Below are 20,832 nucleotides of genomic sequence, written 5' to 3'. Positions count from 1 at the left end.
TACAATTATTTTAATTTCAATCCGACAATTATCAAATAATCTTCACAGTTTACATTTTAATTTTACAATTATCAAATAATCTTCACAGTTTACATTTTAATTTTAACATTATTTCAATTTCAAACTTACAATTATCAAATAATCTTCAGTTTACATTTTAATTTTACAATTATTTTAATTTTAACATTACAATTATCAAATAATCTTCAGTTTCCATTTTAATTTTACAATGATTTTAATTTCAATCTTACAATTATCAAATAATCTTCAGTTTTAATTTTTATTTTACAATTATTTTAATTTCAACGTTACAATTATCAAATAATCTTCAGTTTACATTTAAATTTTACGATGACTTAAATTTCAGCCTTACAATTATCAAATAATCTTGACTGTTATCATTTTAATTTTACAAATATTTTAATTTAAATCTTACAATTATCAAATAATCTTCAGTTTTCATTTTAATTTTACAATTATTTTAATTTCAACCTTAGAATTATCAAATAATCTTCACAGTCTCCATTTTTATTTTACAATTATTTTTATTTCAACCTTACAATTATAAACACTCTTGACGGTTTTCATTTGAATTTTACAATTCTTTTAATTTCAACCTTACAATTATTATATAATCTTCAGTTTTAATTTTTATTTTACAATTATTTTAATTTCAATCTGACAATTATCAAATAATCGTCACAGTTTTAATTTTAATTTTACAATTATTTTAATTTCAACCTTACAATTATAAAATAATCTTCAGTTTTCATTTTAATTTTACAATTATTTTGATTTCGATCTTACAATTATCAAATAATCTTTAACGTTTTAATTTTAATTTTACAATAATTTTAATTTCAACCTTACAATTATCAAATAATCTTCAGTTTACATTAAATTTTACAATTATTTTTATTTCAACCTTACAATTATCAAATAATCGTCACAGTTTCCATTTTAATTTTACAATTATTTTAATTTCAACCTTACAATTATAAAATAATCTTCACAGTTTCCATTTTAATTTTACAATTATTTTAATTTCAATCTTACAATTATCAAATAATCTTCAGTTTACATTTAATTTTACAATTATTTTAATTTCAATCTTACAATTATCAAATAATCTTCAGTTTACATTTAAGTTTACAATTATTTTAATTTCAACCTTACAATTATCAAATAATCTTCACAGTTTTCATTTTAATTTTACAATTATTTTAATTTCAATCTTACAATTATCAAAAAATCTTCAGTTTACATTTTAATTTTACAATTATTTTAATTTCAATCTGACAATTATCAAATAATCTTCGTAGTTTACATTTTAATTTTACAATTATTTTAAATTTAATCAAACAATTATCAAATAATCTTCACAGTTTTCATTTTAATGTTACTATTATTTGAATTTCAACCTTACAATTATACAATAATCTTAACAGTTTCTAATTTAATTTTACAATTATTTTAATTTAAACCTTATAATTATCAAATAATCTTCAGTTTTCATTTTAATTTTACAATTATTTTAATTTCAACCTTACAATTATCAAATAATCTTCACAGTTTCCATTTTAATTTTACAATTATTTTAATTTCAATCTTACAATTATCAAATAATCTTCAGTTTACATTTAATTTTACAATTATTTTAATTTCAATCTTACAATTATCAAATAATCTTCAGTTTACATTTAATTTTACAATTATTTTTATTTCAACCTTACAATTATCAAATAATCGTCACAGTTTCCATTTTAATTTTACAATTATTTTAATTTCAACCTTACAATTATCAAAAAATCTTCAGTTTACATTTTAATTTTACAATTATTTTAATTTCAATCTGACAATTATCAAATAATCTTCGTAGTTTACATTTTAATTTTACAATTATTTTAAATTTAATCTAACAATTATCAAATAATCTTCACAGTTTTCATTTTAATGTTACTATTATTTGAATTTCAACCTTACAATTATACAATAATCTTAACAGTTTCTAATTTAATTTTACAATTATTTTAATTTCAACCTTATAATTATCAAATAATCTTCAGTTTTAATTTTAATTTTACAATTATTTTGATTTCGAACTGACAATTATCAAATAATCTTCACAGTTTATATTTTAATTTTACAATTATTTTAATTTCAATCTTACAATTATCAAATAATCTTCAGTTTTAATTTTAATTTTACAATTATTTTAATTTCAATCTGACAATTATCAAATAATCGTCACAGTTTTCATTTTAATTTTACAATTATTTTAATTTCAATCTTACAATTATCAAATAATCTTCAGTTTACATTTATATTTACAATTATTTTAATTTCAACCTTACAATTATCAAATAATCTTCACAGTTTTCATTTTAATTTTACAATTATTTTAATTTCAATCTTACAATTATCAAAAAATCTTCAGTTTACATTTTAATTTTACAATTATTTTAATTTCAATCTGACAATTATCAAATAATCTTCGTAGTTTACATTTTAATTTTACAATTATTTTAAATTTAATCAAACAATTATCAAATAATCTTCACAGTTTTCATTTTAATGTTACTATTATTTGAATTTCAACCTTACAATTATACAATAATCTTAACAGTTTCTAATTTAATTTTACAATTATTTTAATTTAAACCTTATAATTATCAAATAATCTTCAGTTTTCATTTTAATTTTACAATTATTTTAATTTCAACCTTACAATTATCAAATAATCTTCACAGTTTCCATTTTAATTTTACAATTATTTTAATTTCAATCTTACAATTATCAAATAATCTTCAGTTTACATTTAATTTTACAATTATTTTAATTTCAATCTTACAATTATCAAATAATCTTCAGTTTACATTTAATTTTACAATTATTTTTATTTCAACCTTACAATTATCAAATAATCGTCACAGTTTCCATTTTAATTTTACAATTATTTTAATTTCAACCTTACAATTATCAAAAAATCTTCAGTTTACATTTTAATTTTACAATTATTTTAATTTCAATCTGACAATTATCAAATAATCTTCGTAGTTTACATTTTAATTTTACAATTATTTTAAATTTAATCTAACAATTATCAAATAATCTTCACAGTTTTCATTTTAATGTTACTATTATTTGAATTTCAACCTTACAATTATACAATAATCTTAACAGTTTCTAATTTAATTTTACAATTATTTTAATTTCAACCTTATAATTATCAAATAATCTTCAGTTTTAATTTTAATTTTACAATTATTTTGATTTCGAACTGACAATTATCAAATAATCTTCACAGTTTATATTTTAATTTTACAATTATTTTAATTTCAATCTTACAATTATCAAATAATCTTCAGTTTACATTTAATTTTACAATTATTTTAATTTCAATCTGACAATTATCAAATAATCGTCACAGTTTTCATTTTAATTTTACAATTATTTTAATTTCAATCTTACAATTATCAAATAATCTTCAGTTTTAATTTTTATTTTACAATTATTTTAATTTCAATCCGACAATTATCAAATAATCTTCACAGTTTACATTTTAATTTTACAATTATCAAATAATCTTCACAGTTTACATTTTAATTTTAACATTATTTCAATTTCAAACTTACAATTATCAAATAATCTTCAGTTTACATTTTAATTTTACAATTATTTTAATTTCAACCTTACAATTATCAAATAATCTTCAGTTTCCATTTTAATTTTACAATGATTTTAATTTCAATCTTACAATTATCAAATAATCTTCAGTTTTAATTTTTATTTTACAATTATTTTAATTTCAACGTTACAATTATCAAATAATCTTCAGTTTACATTTAAATTTTACGATGACTTAAATTTCAGCCTTACAATTATCAAATAATCTTGACTGTTATCATTTTAATTTTACAAATATTTTAATTTAAATCTTACAATTATCAAATAATCTTCAGTTTTAATTTTTATTTTACAATTATTTTAATTTCAATCTGACAATTATCAAATAATCTTCACAGTTTACATTTTAATTTTACAATTATTTTAATTTCAATCTTACAATTATCAAATAATCTTCAGTTTTAATTTTTATTTTACAATTATTTTAATTTCAATCTGACAATTATCAAATAATCTTCACAGTTTACATTTTAATTTTACAATTATTTTAATTTCAATCTTACAATTATCAAATAATCTTCAAAGTTTTCATTTTAATTTTACAATTATTTTAATTTCAATCTTACAATTATCAAATAATCTTCACAGTTTACATTTTAATTTTACAATTATATTACTTTCAACCTTACAATTATCAAATAATCTTCAGTTTACATTTTAATTGTACATTTATTTTAATTTCAACCTTACAATTATCAAATAATCGTCACAGTTTTCATTTTAATTTTACAATTTTTTTAATGTCAACCTTACAATTATCAAATACTTGTGACAGTTTACATTTAATTTTACAGTTATTTACATTTCAACCTTACAATTATCAAATAATCTTCAGTTTTCATTTGAATTTTACAATTATTTTAATTTCAATCTTACAATTATCAAATAATCTTCAGTTTTAATTTTAATTTTACAATTATTTTAATTTCAATCTTACAATTATCAAATAATCTTCACAGTTTCCATTTTAATTTTACAATTATTTTAATTTCAATCTTACAATTATCAAATAATCTTCAGTTTACATTTAATTTTACAATTATTTTAATTTCAATCTTACAATTATCAAATAATCTTCACAGTTTTACTTTTAATGTTACAATTATTTTCATTTCAATCTTACAATTATCAGATAATCTTCACAGTTTACATTTTAATTTTAACATTATTTTTATTTCAACGTTACAATTATTCAACAATCTTCAGTTTTCATTTTAATTTTACAATTATTTTTTTATTTTTGTCTTACAATTATCAAATAATCTCCACAGTTTACATTTTAATTTTACAATTATTTTGATTTCAATCTTACAATTATCAATTAATCTACAGTTTTCATTTTAATTTTACAATTATTTTAATTTCAATCTTACAATTATCAAATAATCTCTACAGTTTTCATTTTAATTTTACAATTATTTTAATTTCAACCTTACAATTATCAAATAATGTTCAGTTTTCATTTTAATTTTACAATTATTTTGATTTCAATCTTACAATTATCAAATAATCTTCAACGTTTTAATTTAAATTTTACAATAATTTTTATTTCATCCTTACAATTATCAAATAATCTTCACAGTTTTCATTTTTGTTTTACAATTATTTTGATTTCAATCTTACAATTATCAAATAATCTTCACAGTTTACATTTTAATTTTACAATTATTTTACTTTCCACCTTACAATTATCAAATAATCTTCAGTTTACATTTTAATTTTACATTTATTTTAATTTCAACCTTACAATTATCAAATAATCGTCACAGTTTTCATTTTAATTTTACAATTTGTTTAATGTCAACCTTACAATTATCAAATAATTGTGACAGTTTTCATTTTAATTTTACAGTTATTTTAATTTCAACCTTACAATTATCAAATAATCTTCAGTTTTCATTTGAATTTTACAATTATTTTAATTTCAATCTTACAATTATCAAATAATCTTCAGTTTTAATTTTAATTTTACAATTATTTTAATTTCAATCTTACAATTATCAAATAATCTTAACACTTTCCATTTTAATTTTACAATTATTTTAATTTCAATCTTACAATTATCAAATAATCTTCAGTTTACATTTTAATTTTAAAATTATTTTAATTTCAATCTTACAATTATCAAATAATCTTCACAGTGTATAATTTAATTTTACAATTATTTTCACTTAAACCTTACAATTATCACATAATCTTCAGTTTCCATTTTAATTTTACAATTATTTTGATTTCAATCTTACAATTATCAAATAATCTTCACAGCTTACATTTTAATTTTAGAATTATTTTAATTTCAATCTTAAAATTATTAAATAATCTTTAGTTTTCATTTTAATTTTACAATTTTTTTAATTTCAACATTTAAATCATCAAATAATCTTCACAGTTTACTTTTTATTTTACAATTATTTTTATTTCAACCTTACAATTATCAAATGATCTTCACAGTTTTCATTTTAATTATACAATTATTTTAATTTCAATCTTACAATTATCAAAAAATCTTCAGTTTACATTTTAATTTCACAATTATTTTAATTTCAATCTTACAATTATCAAATAATCTTCGTAGTTTACATTTTAATTTTACAATTATTTTAAATTTAATCTAACAATTATCAAATAATCTTCACAGTTTTCATTTTAATGTTACTATTATTTGAATTTCAACCTTACAATTATCAAATAATCTTAACAGTTTCTAATTTAATTTTACAATTATTTTAATTTCAACCTTACAATTATCAAATAATCTTCACAGTTTTCATTTTAATTTTACAATTATTTTAATTTCAACCTTATAATTATCAAATAATCTTCAGTTTTCATTTTAATTTTACAATTATTTTAATTTCAATCTTACAATTATCAAATAATCTTCAGTTTTAATTTTTATTTTACAATTATTTTAATTTCAATCTGACAATTATCAAATAATCTTCACAGTTTACATTTTAATTTTACAATTATTTTAATTTCAATCTTACAATTATCAAATAATCTTCAGTTTTAATTTTAATTTTACAATTATTTTAATTTCAATCTGACAATTATCAAATAATCGTCACAGTTTTAATTTTAATTTTACAATTATTTTAATTTCAACCTTACAATTATCAAATAATCTTCAGTTTTCATTTTAATTTTACAATTATTTTGATTTCAATCTTACAATTATCAAATAATCTTAACAGTTTTCATTTATATTTTACAATGATTTTAATTTCAACCTTACAATTATCAAATAATCTTCGCAGTTTTACTGTTAATGTTACAAGTATTTTAATTTTAACCTAACAATTATCAAATAAACTTCACAGTATCGTCTTACTTTTACAATTATTTTAATTTCAACCTTACAATTATCAAATAATCTTCACAGTTTACATTTTAATTTTAATGATATTTCAATTTCAAACTTACAATTATCAAATAATCTTCAGTTTACATTTTAATTTTACAATTATTATTTCAATCTTACAATTATCATATAATCTTCAGTTTACATTTTTATTTTACAATTATTTTAATTTCAACGTTACAATTATCAAATAATCTTCAGTTTACATTTAAATTTTACGATGACTTTAATTTCAGCCTTACAATTATCAAATAATCTTGACTGTTATCATTTTAATTTTACAATTATTTTAATTTAAATCTTACAATTATCAAATAATCTTCAGTTTTCATTTTAATTTTACAATTATTTTAATTTAAATCTTACAATTATCAAATAATCTTCAGTTTTCATTTTAATTTTACAATTATTTTAATTTCAACCTTAGAATTATCAAATAATCTTCACAGTCTCCATTTTTATTTTACAATTATTTTTATTTCAACCTTACAATTATAAACACTCTTGACGGTTTTCATTTGAATTTTACAATTCTTTTAATTTCAATCTTACAATTATCATATAATCTTCAGTTTACATTTTTATGTTACAATTTTTTTATTTCTATCTTACAATTATCAAATAATCTTCACAGTTTACATTTTAATTTTACAATTATTTTTATTTCAACCTTACAATTATCAAATAATCTTCACAGTTTACATTTTAATTTTACAATTATTTTAATTTCAACCTTACAATAATCAAATAATCTTCAGTTTTCATTTTAATTGTACAATTATTTTAATTTCAATCTTACAATTATCAAATAATCTTCACAGTTGTCATTTTAATTTTACAATTATTTTAATTTCAATCTTACAATTATCAAATAATCTTCACAGGTTACATTTTTATTTTACAATTATTTTAATTAAAACCTTACAATGTTCAAATAATCTTCAGTTTTAATTTTTATTTTACAATTATTTTAATTTACACCTTACAATTATAAAATAATCTTCACAGTTTTCATTTTAATTTTAATCTTTATTTTAATTAAAACCTTCAATGTTCAAATAATCTTCACGGTTTTCATTTTAATTTTAATCTTACAATTTTATTCCTTAGAAAAAATAATTCACGAGTACGCCAAGCACAATTTTCTCAAACAAAGCCACTTTCGTTTAAGAAAAAAAAAGGAAGCCAACTTCATACGCGGTGTAAAAATTGGATTTAAAAAAAATAATAAACGCGATTTTTCATATATTTTTTCATGCTCATTCGCTAGGTAAATGTCTAAACATTCTTGTAAAAATAAACTTTATTCAATTTTATTCTTTAGAAAATATAATTCAGGAGTACGTGTGTGTTGCTAATGTTTATATTTCTTATCTAGAGAGAGAAAGATTAGAGATCTACATAAAAATTAAAAGTGTATAATAAAAAATGTCCCAGAAAAGAGAATGAAAGTCTTAAATCTTCAAGTATCTCCCTAATGAGCTATCAGAGCAAAACTCTATCTTATAGAATGTGCTTAGACCAGAAGATGTTCTATCCTGAGAATTTCTTTTATCAAACCTGCCTTTTGGAATTCTTTTCCTACTCCCTGTTTCTCCAACAGTACACAACTGCAGAAATTTAAATATAATATTAACAAGCATCTTGCTGCTCAACTCCTTGGCCAGGTTGTATGAATTATATTCTGACTCCTACTGCAGTACTCCCTTCATGCTTCATGAAGGGACTATTTGGTGGCAATTTAAATTATTTGGGGTCAAACAGTTGTTAACTGATTATGCATGAAACAAAAGATCTAAATCTGACCCCCAAGGTCGCCATGGGCATGATATATGTACCTACATTAAAGATGGCTTTCCGTGTGGTGGGGATATCTCCAGAGAAGACCCTAATTTACCTTATATGTGCTTCCGGGTTGCACTTGCTCACACTATTGCGTTTATATTTGCTCTCTATTGCCCTCATAACAGCAAAGTTACTATCTTTAAAAGCATATCTGAGAAAATTGACCACATCTTGTCTGCTCATCCTTCGGCTAACATCCACATTTGTTATGACTTCAATGTCCACAATGTGAAATGGCTGACCCACTCGAACAAGACAGATGATGAGGGGAGGTTCTGTCATGATTTCGCCATTGCCTATGACCTCACCCAGATTGTTCACGAACCCACCCGTGTGCCTGATACTTCCAGTCAGTATGCTAGCCTTCTAGACCTTTTTCTCACAACTTCCCCTGAGCTATGTTCATGTTCCGTTCTGTCTTCCAACCACTCGATTGTATCAGTTAAGATAAAAACAAAAGTCTTCAGACGTACCTCTCCACCATACTGTATATCGATACTCTACATCTGACTGGAATAGCTTCCGTACTGGAATATCTGATCTACCCCTGTATTTCATGTTTAAAAAGGATGTGTCCTCTATAGTATCAGACCTGACCGAATGGTTAATTGTAGGCATAGACCGATTCATGCCATCGAAAAAATTCTAACAAAAACCTAACAGTCAGCCATGGTTCTTCCCAGAATGTGCTGCTGCCATTGCACACAGAAATCACTTTTTCCATAGCTACCAATGTAATAGATGCACTGAGACTAAAGCTGCTTTCAGGACTGCCGGAAACCATTGTAAAAGAGTAATAAAAAATGCAAGTCCGTTAAATCCAAAGTAGCTGAGCAGCGGCTTGGTTCCCACCAGTTTGGCAAATAGCAAACAGGATCCTGAACAGAAGCGTGCGTTCTATCCCAACTATCATCAATGGACCTGAGGTGATCTCGCCAGCATCAGACAAGGCCAGACTATTTGCCAAGAACTTTGCAGCTAATTCTACCTGATGCGATGAAGGCCATCAACTCCCCGTATTTCCTTCTACAACAGACAACACGCTATGCAATATACAAATATCTGTGCATGAGGTCGCCAAGCTAATCAAGAACCTTGATTCCAGTAAAGCAACTGGCCCTGACGGCATTCCAGTTATAGTGCTGAAAAAGCTCCAACCAGAACTTGCCCCAATACTTACAAAACTGTTTAAGCATTGCCCTAAGGAGAAGTGCTCTTTTCCAGGTCGGTAGTACTTTGTAAAGAGTAGCCTGAGATGTTGGAAAATTTCTATTTCTATGTCTATCCTTGTGGTCATGTCACTAGTAAGGGTGCTGGAGGTAAACGTTTCATCTGGGCTGACATTACCTGCCTGATAGTCAGGGACCCAAACCTTGGATTAACCACTAAGGAGGCCGTCCTATCAGCAGGTGCAAAATACTGGGGCTGCTGTATTGCCATTTGTTGAATGGATTCTGGACCATACAGTAGTTTCTGGTAGGGCCTCCTGATGCCATACTAAAAATTTCTTGTCTTTTTCTCTTACTTTCCCTCTCTGTCCTGCTCCAACCAAGTCTACCAATCTGCTCCACAAACCCCACAACCTCAATCATGACAAATTTCCAAAAAGGAAACACGAATAAACCTAGAACCCCATCCACCAACGTAGACGCCTACTACCAGGTCTCCTTCTCCAACATCAGGTGTCTACGTTCCAACCTTCCAGAGGTTGAAACACAATTACAGGAGACGAAACCGGACATATTCTTTCTAAGTGAAACTGGCATAGGGCCAAGCACTTCTCTAGACGAATTCATAATTAAAGGTTACTCCAACTTAACATCTAAATCTGACCCCCAAGATCGCCATGGGCATGGAATATGTGCCTACATCAAAGATGGCTTTCCATGTGGTAGGGATATCTCCAGAGGAGACCCTAATTTACCTTATATATGCTTTCGGGTTGCACTAGCTTACACCACTACATTTATATTTGCCCTCTATTGCCCCCCACAACAGTGGAGTTACTATCTTTAAGAGCATATCTGAGAAAATTGACCACATCCTGTCTGCTCATCCTTCGGCTAACATTCACATTTGCGGTGACTTCAATGTCCATAATGTGGAACGGTTGACCCACTCAAATAAAACCGATGATGAGGGGAGGTTTTGTCACGTTTTTGCCATTGCCTATGACCTCACTCATTGTTCATGAACCCACCCATGTGCCTGATACACCCGGTCAATATGCAAGCCTTCTAGACCTTTTCCTCACAACTTCCCCTGAGCTGTGTTCATGTTCCGTTCTATCTCCTCTGACCACTCTGTTGTAGCAGTTAAGATAAAAATAAAATGTAATAAGTCTTCAGACGTACCTCTCCACCATACTGTATATCGATACTCTATGGCTGACTGGGATAGCTTTGTACATTCATATTTGATTTACCTCTGCATTCCATGTTTAAAAAGGATGTGTCCTCTATAGTATCAGACCTGACCGAATGGTTAATTATAGGCATAGACCGATTCATACCATCTAAAAAATTCTAACAAAAACCTAACAGCAAGCCATGGTTCTTCCCAGAATGTGCTGCTGCCATCGCGCACAGAAATCACTTTTTCCATAGCTACCAACGTAATAGATGTACTGAGACTAAAGCTGCTTTCAGGACTGCCAGCAACCACTGTAAAAGACTAATAAAACATGCAAGAGAGCTATATGCTCAGTCTGTTAAATCCAAAGTAGCTGAGCAGCGGCTTGGTTCCCACCAGTTCTGGCAAATAGCAAACAGGATCTTGAACAGAAGTGTGCGTTCTATCCCAACTATCATCAATGGACCTGAGGTCATCTCGTCAGCATCAGACAAGGCCAGACTATTTGCCAAGAACTTTGCAGCTAATTCTACCCTATGCGACAATGACCATCAACTCCCTGTATTTCCTCCTATAACAGACAACACGCTATGCAACATACAAATATCTGTGTGTGAGGTCGCCAAGCTAATCAAGAACCTTGATTCCAGTAAAGCAAATGGCCCTGATGGCATTCCAGTTATAGTGCTGAAAAAGCTCCAACCAGAACTTGCCCCCATACTTACAAAACTGTTTAAGCGTTGCCTTAAGGAGAAGTGCTTTCCAACACCCTGGAAAACCTCATCAGTATGCCCTGTATTTAAGAATTCAGGTGAAAAGTCATCTCCCTCTCAGTACAGACCAATAAGTCTCCTGTGTGTCATGAGTAAGTTGTTGGAATCCATATTAAATAAAGAAGTAGTCAACCACCTCAACAGAAACAACCTTCTTAGTGACATGCAATATGGTTTCCGTTCTGCAAGATCTACAGCAGATGTGCTAACGGTTATATCACACAGGATTAGTGAATCTCTTGACAAAAGTTTCCTTTCCAGGGCAATTGCTCTTGACATATTGAAGGCCTTCGATAACGTATGGCATAAGGGCCTACTTCACAAGATTTCCAGCTACGGTATTACTGGAAATGGTTTCTCAATCATTAAATCATTTCTCTCCGATAGGGTCATAAGAGTAGTGGTTGATGGGCAGAAATCAGAGGCCCACAGTATTAATGCTGGAGTCCCTCAGGGGTTCATCCTGGGTCCAACTCTCTTCCTGATCTACATCAGTGATCTCCCAAAACACATACTTAAATCATTCGTTGACATCGATGCTGATGACACGACCATCTATGGCAACACATCAAAGGCCGTAAATGACAAAGTTCTCTCTAATTCTCTCTCCTCTGATCTTGAGCACGTGGTACAATGGGGGAAGGGGTGGCTGGTCACTTTTAATGCATCCAAAACCAAGCTTCTATCTTTACATCATCAACGCTCTGATCCCCATCTGGCATCAATTGAAATGGATGGCTCCCATCTTAGAGAGGCTCCATGTTTTGACAAGCTTCTGGGTTTGACCTTTACTCCTGATCTAAAATGGAACATGTACATCAAATCTGTTGCCAGGGACGCTGGAAAATGGTGGGATCCTTTTACCGCTCCGGAAGATATCTCACTACTGATGCAATTCTCTATCTTTATAAAAGCCAAGTACGTCCAAGGATGGAATACTGTTGCCACATCTGGGTAAGAGCTACTAAAAACAACCTATCCTGCTTTGACAGAATACAAAATAGACTTCGTGGTTTAGTGGGGATGCCCTTTTCTCTTCCCTGCAACCTCTTCTCCCACAGAAGAGACGTTGCAAGCCTGTCTTTGTTTTATCGCTATTTCCATGGCAGGTGCTCGTCTGAGCTCCAATCCCTCGTCCCCCCCTTGCCAATCTTTCACGAGAAACACCTGTCTGGCTGAAACTACTGTCAATAATTTTCCCCACTCTTTATCTGTGCCTAAATCCAAACGTAGATTCCATGAGCAAAGCTTCTTTCTTAGAACTGCACGCCAGTGGAACTCTCTGCTGCTTGCCTATTTCCCACCTGACTACAACTCGGACGTCTTCAAGTCCAACATAAACAAACTCCTGACAAACCGCTCCCTTAAGTAAGACACTCTATCAAAACCCGCAATACTAATGATTACTACAATACTATCTCATTGATTACTGTACACGCAACAACCTTTATCCCTAAGTGGCCTTCCGGCCTTGATAAGAGGTGACCCCCATGTAAAAAAAAAATAAAAATACCCTGAAAAACCTCATCAGTATGCTCTGTATTTAAGAATTCAGGTGATAAGTCATCTCCCTCGCAGTACAGAGGAATAAGTCTCCCGTGTGTCATGAGTAAGTTGCTGGAATCCATATTAAATAGAGAAGTAGTCAACCACCTCAGCAGAAATACACTTCTTAGTGACATGTAATATGGTTTCCGTTCTGCCAGATCTACAGCAGATATGCTAATGGTTATATCTCATAGGATTAGTGAATCTCTTGACAAAGGCTTCCTTTCTAGAGCAATTGCTCTTGACATATTGAAGGCCTTCGATAAGGTATGGCATAAAGGCCTACTTCACAAGAGTTCCAGCTACAGTATAACTGGAAATGTTTTCTCAATCATTAAATCATTTCTCTCTGATAGGGTCATAAGAGTAGTGGTTGATGGGCAGAAATCAGAGGCCCACAGTATTAATGCTGGAGTCCCGCAGGGGTTCATCCTGGGTCCAACTCTCTTCCTGATCTACATCAATGATCTCCCAAAACACATACTTAAATCATTTGTTGACATCTATGCTAACACATCTAAGGCTGTAAATGACAAAGCTTTCTCTGATTCTCTCTTCTCTGATCATGAGAGTGTGGTACAGTGGGGGAAGAGGTGGCTGGTTACTTTTAATGCATCTAAAACCAAGCTTAGGAGCCTTACATCATCAACGCTCTGATCCCCATCTGGCACCAATTGAAATGGATGGCTCTCATCTAGAGGAGGCCCCATGTTTTGATAAGCTTCTTGACCTTTACTTCTGACCTGAAATGGAATACGTACATCAAGTCAGTTGCCAAAGTCGCTGGAAAAATGGTAGGATCCTTCTACCACTCCAGAAGATATCTCACTGCTGATGCAATTCTCTATCTATATAAAAGCCAAGTACGTCCAAGGATGGAGTACTGCTGCCACATCTGGGCAGGAGCTACTAAAAACAGCCTATCCTGCCTTGACAGAGTACAAAATAGACTTTGTGGCTTAGTGGGGATGCCTTTTTCTCTTCCCTGCAACCTCTCTCCCACAGAAGAGACATTGCGAGCGTGTCTTTGTTTTATCGTTACTTCCTTGATAAGTGCTTGTCTGAGCTCCAATCTCTGGTCCCATCTCGCCAATCTTTCATGATAAACTCCCGTCTAGCTGAAACCACTGTAAAAAAATTTCCCCACTCTTTATCTGTGCTAAAACCAAAACGTAGATTCCATGAACAAAGCTTCTTTCTTAGAAGTGCATGCCTGTGGAACTCTCTTCCGTTTGCTTGTTTTCCACCTGACTACAACTTGGATGTTTTCAAGTCCAACATAAACAAATTCCTGATGAACTGTCCCCTTAAGTAAGACACTTTATCAAATCTCCAATGCTAACGATTACTACGATACTATTCCATTGATTACTATACACGCAATAACCCTTATCCCCGAGTGGCTTCCGGGCTTTGATAAGTGGTGACTACCTTGTAAAAAAAATCTGTTGTAAAAAGAAAAATCGACTTTAATGCTGGAAGTTTACTTTTCATACATTTTAACATAAAGTTGAAATTAGACTATTTACCCAAATGTGCCACATGCTAGGCACAAAATAAAATACAAAGAGACTGGTTTTGCATTATCTATTTTAATGAATAAATGCAAAATTTGGGCCTATTTCTTACACTAATGCTGGTCTAAGCTTTACACCATCTATTTCATATACTGTTTATGTATATACAATATTAGTCACAATGTTAACTAATATGCATATCATTTTTAAAAAACGATATTTTTTAAATATCATTCCTTATTATTTTTAATTATAATATAACAAATATTTATTTCACAATATTGGTTTTATTTCTTGCATATTTATCATTTGTGTCCATTTCTTCTTACCTTTCTCTACGATCACAATTAAAGAAAAATAAATTTAACAAAATGTTAATGCTTATGGGAATAAATAAGAAACATTTTGTTTCATGTTTAATTTCACAAAGTTCGTTTCTGAAAATACTTTGAACTTTGCAAAGCAATAGTGAGCCAGCAAAGGTAGCTAATTAGAAATAAGAGCTGCCCAAAGAGGCAAAATGAATGTAAAGGAAAATAACAATAGGTTTTCTTTTCTTGTTACAGATATGCCCATTATTATAAGATAGAAAATGTGACGAAACGGACCTTGGTAAAAGCATATGGAATTCAATTTATTATTGTTGTTCAAGGAAGAGCCGGGAAATTTAATGTTGTGCCTTTAATGCTGAACATTGGCAGTGGTCTTGCTCTTCTGTCTCTTGTAAGTAAATACACTGATATCTGCTCACATAAGCATCTTAGATTTATGCACCAACCAAATCTATTACTTTTGTTATGTATATTTGAACTATGATCATCTTTGTCAGAAATTTAAGAAAAAATATATTTTAAAGCAATATATATATATATATATATATAAACAACCAAAATTCTAATAACCAAGAACTAATCACTTTAATTAAAAAAACAATTCTAACAATGCCCCTTCTCAATTAAATGGACTATCCTAAAAAAGGTTAAGTCTTATATTCCAGACTCTAAGTCATGTCACCTCTGCAGAACCGAAGCTATAACTATAATTACTTCCCCTCAAAGTAGTAATATAATAAACTCTAAAAACGAACTGATCTCCTATTGCAAACATAAGTCCAAATTTAAATATGGTAAATTTGAAATCACATAGCTATTAAATTAACCATTCAGATCAGTGGCATAGCAAGGGCGGGGCAGGTGGCGGTCTGCACTGGGTGGCACCTTCCAGGGTTCGGCATTTTGAGAGAGTAAAAGAAATAATAAATGAAAGCTAATAAAAAATCTGAAATTTTGTGCTGAAAAAGTTGTAAAACATTGGGACTTTTAGAGATATTGGAATCAGAAATATGTGTCCCTATTTTATGAGTGGTACACGTCAGGGGCAGTATTTTGAGAGGCTAAAATAGAAAAAGTAAATAAAAGCTAATAAAAAATCGGTTTTTTTACCGAAATGTTGTAAAAAAATCATAACATTTGGAGGTATCATAATCAGAAAAATGTGTCCCCATTTTACGAGCGGCCCATGTCAGGGGGGGGCATTTTGAGGGGATAAAAATAAAAAATAGAAAAAATAAATAAAAGCTAACAAAATATCTTAAATTTTATACTGAAAAGTTTTTAAAAAATCGGAACATTTGGAGGTATTGAAATCGGAAAAATGTGTCCCTATTGTACGAGCGGCACATGTCAGGGGACTGCATTTCGAGAAGCTAAAAATAGAAAGTAGAAAAAATAAATAAAAATAAATAATAGCTAACAAAAAATCGGATTTTTTTTACTGAAAAGGTTGCAAAAAATTGGAACTTTTGGAGGCATCAGAATCAGAAAAATGTGTCCCTATTTTATGAGCGCCCCATGTCAGGGGCGACATTTTGAGAGAGTAAAAATAGAAAATAGAAAAAATATATACAATAAATAAAAGCTAACAAAATATCTTAAATTTTATACCGAAAATCTTTTTAAAAATCGTAACTTTTGGAGGTATTGGAATCGGAAAAATGTATCCCTATTTTATGAACGGCACATACCAGGCATTTTGTAAGGATAAAAATAGAAAAATAAAAAGAAATAAATAAATAAAAGCTAACAAAAAATTTGAAATTTTATACCGAAAATGTAAAAACATTGGAACTTTTGGAGGCATTAGAATCGGAAAAATGTGTTCCTAATTTACGATTCCAAAACCGATTGTTTGAAATTTTTAATTTAAATTTTCATTATTGGTACTAATGATAAATATTTATTGTTTTTAAATTATCACTAAAACTAAAATGATGATATCAAAATACGATGCAAATTTATTTCATTTCTAAAACAAAGTTTTTAAAATGTTGCATAAATTCTCTAGGTAACTTTTCAAAGAGAGCAGTTGATTTACATGTTCCAAAAAATGTTGAAGAATTAAACAAAATATTTTTGTCAAGAAAAATACTTTCAAACATCACTGATAATTAAATGAAACAACGGAAAATAAGCAACAGAAAATGACATCATTTTGGAATTGTTGAAACATTAAGCAAATATGGAATAAAAATCGACTGTAATCAGATTTTATGATCATCATATCAGGGAATATAATTTTAAATGGACCTAAGCGCTACACCTTAAATACTATTTAAATGGCTTTCTATTCGAATATTTGTCAAGTTTCGAACAATCACAGAGTAATTGATATATTTCAAACTATTAACAAAATTTTATAATCACTATTTTTTACCAAATAAGATTACTTGTAGTTTCATTAAATACTTTTGCAAGCAAATTGTGCTAATCCCTACCCTCTTATGAGAAGGAAAGTATTTCTTTGAAACTCCTGGAATTAAGGACTGTTCACTTATTTTGTGCTTCCTTTTTAAAATTAGATATGTTTTTAACTCTTTTTCAAAGTGTTTTTAACATGTTTTATTAACTACTTGTTCTCATATATATATATATATATATATATATATAATATACAGCTGAATGTCTGCTTGTGTGTGTGTGTGTGTCTGGTCACAAATCTCCTATATGGTGGACTATTTTAAAAAACTGATTACATATAATGATAGAAGATATATCGAGACACAGGAATTGGTATGTATGATCCTGCAGAACGGTGGTTCATTAAAATTGTGGGGTCTGCGTTCGCACCTGGTCCATAAAGTATGGAAATAAAAAATTAAAAAATTAAAAAAAAACGTTTATAAGTGTTTTTGATATAGATGTACATAAGAATACTCTGATAAGTATGTTTTAACTTAAATAGGGATGGTATAATAAAATTGTGGGGTCTACGTTCGCGCCTGCCCTCCATAGAATGAAAATAGGCACAAACTTTAATAAAAACTTTTCATATCTATATGCGTAAGTATACTTTGATAATTATGTTTCAGTTTGAAGAAATATGGTGTAATAAAATTATGGGGTGTTCATTCACGCCTGACCTCCATAGAAGGCTTTTGATACGATGAACAGAAGTGCCCTTTGGATAATTCTGGGGAAGTTGGGATGCCCACCTCAATGTCTATGATTACTCAGGGAGCTCCACACTAATATGAAAGCTCGCCTGAACTTCAAAGGATGCCTATCGGAACCCATATCGGTTGACAATGGTGTGAAACAGGGTGATATCCTAGCACCTACACTTTTTTCAATTTATTTTGCAACTATGTTATCGTATGCCTTATGGGAATGTTCTCTAGGTGTTTATTTGCGTTTCAGAACCACAGGTAGGGGCTTTGATCTTCGTCGTTTTCATGCTTCTACAAGGACCTTTCAGCACCTGGTTTGTGAATTGCTTTATGCGGATGACGGCGATCTCATGGCTCATGGTGAGAGAGATATACAGGATATCATGGATCTGTTTTCGGGGGTTTGTGCGTCTTTTGGGCTTACTATTAGTCTTAAGAAGACTAAGGTCATGTTCACACCTCCACCCGGTAGTTTGTATGTGGAACAAAATATTTTTGTCAACAACCAGAGACTTGCCATGGTTGACACATTTGTGTATTTGGGTAGTACTCTCGCCAGGGATGGAACCCTGGATGCTGACGTCAACTATAGGATACAGCGTGCCACTAAGGCTTTTTTTTGGTGGCTTAGAGAAGCGAGTATGGCCTGGTAGGGGTATAAGTATTCATACAAAGATCAGTGTCTATCAATCTTGTATTTTACCATCCCTGCTTCTGAGGCCTGGACAACTTATGGTAGACACATAAAAGTTATAGAGAGAATGCACCAGAAATTCCTGAGACACATTCTGGGCATCAGGTGGAACACTTTTATACCTGATGTGGATGTTCTCATGCGGGCTGACATGCCTTGTATCGAGAGGTTGATTATATGCAACCAGATGAGGTGGGCTGGACATCTGACAAGAATGGACAACGATAGATTGCCAAAACGCCTGTTCTATGGTGAAATTATACAAAGAAAGCATCCACAACATAAACCGAGGAAACGCTTTAAGGATAACATCAAAGATAATCTTAAAGCTCTTGGTATTGACGTGTTCAGTTGGGAAAGTGCTTCCAATGATCGTAAAAAGTGGTGTTCCTTGGTCTATCATGGCTGTGATAGTTCTGAGAAGAAAAAATATGAGCATGCAAAAATGAAGCATAATATCCGGAAAAAAATCTGTCAGATATATCTGGTCTGTCGGAGGATTTCATGCAGAACCACACCTGTGATTTATGCAGTAAAATGACTTTATCCGGAGCTGGCCTAGCTAGCCACAAGCGTTCACATGGAGATCAATCTTTCTTTGATGGGGAAAACATTGCAGGACACAGATGTTCTGTTTGCTCTGTGGTCTGTAAATCGAGTGGAGGCCTGAAGCGTCATATGAGAGTCCACAGTAGAACAGCACCAGTTGGCATCCCTCAATCTCAGTTTAAGTGTGGCAACAGACTGTATAAGAGCAGGGATGGTCTGAAGAGCCACCTGCGCTCCCACAGAAAATAGGAATTGATGCATCTTGATCACATCTCAAGATGTATGTATGTGCGTATAAGTGTATATATGTGTATATAATAAAAAAAAAAGAAGATATTTCAAAAATACATGAAAATGAATGAGTAATCTAGAATACATCAAGGGAAAGATGGTATTCTTCTGTCAAGAAGTGACAATCACCGTATATGTATATATATATATATGCATGTATGTATATATATATATATATATATAGGTATATATATGTATATATGTATATATATATAGGTATATATATATAGGTATATATATGTATATTATATATATGTATATATATAGGTATATATATGTATATATATATATATATGTATATATATAGGTATATATATGTATATATGTATATATATATATAGGTATATATATGTATATATGTATATATATATATATATATGTATATATATATATGTATGTATATATATATAGGTATATATATGTATATATTAGTGTTGGGACGATTCCTAATTTTTATACGATTCCGATTCCAGAAAAATATTTATTAACGATTCCGGTACCAAGTACGATTCCGATTCCTAGGGAATTATTGTTTTGAAATGTACCAGATAGTTTTATACTTATGGTCAGTAGTTCCCAAATATGTTCCCTAACTTTGGGAGAGATATTTTATGTCTACACCGTCGTGTTTTGGTTTAAATAAAATTATTATATAGTAAACTAAACGGAAAAATTAACAAAATTTATTTTAGAGAAAATTTATTTTACTTAATTGGAATACAGAAAAAAAAAACAAAGAAAATAGAATTTATCCTTCAGAGCAAAAA

The 20,832-nt window shown here is 29.3% G+C and overlaps 1 protein-coding gene across 17 annotated transcripts in view; it reads left to right on the top strand.

The window, feature by feature from the left end:
• The window catches only part of LOC145242419 (P2X purinoceptor 4-like), a 691,075-nt gene that overhangs the window by 572,607 nt on the left and 97,636 nt on the right, over nt 1-20,832 (top strand). For all 17 annotated transcript variants that reach the window (XR_013862728.1, XM_080105461.1, XM_080105465.1 and 14 more), the window contains one exon: nt 15,653-15,809. Coding sequence is in view for 16 of the 17 variants with exons in the window: in XM_080105461.1 (XP_079961587.1) it covers nt 15,653-15,809 (157 nt within the window). In the remaining variant the exon portion in view is untranslated. The remainder of the gene's footprint in view (nt 1-15,652; nt 15,810-20,832) is intronic.

This window comes from Euprymna scolopes, chromosome 21 (genome assembly GCF_053919585.1).
Source record: "Euprymna scolopes isolate OS-2025 chromosome 21, ASM5391958v1, whole genome shotgun sequence".
Taxonomy (NCBI): domain Eukaryota; kingdom Metazoa; phylum Mollusca; class Cephalopoda; order Sepiida; family Sepiolidae; genus Euprymna; species Euprymna scolopes.
The sequence above is the reverse complement of the archived record's forward strand: the minus strand, read 5'-3'. Positions and strand labels throughout refer to the sequence as shown.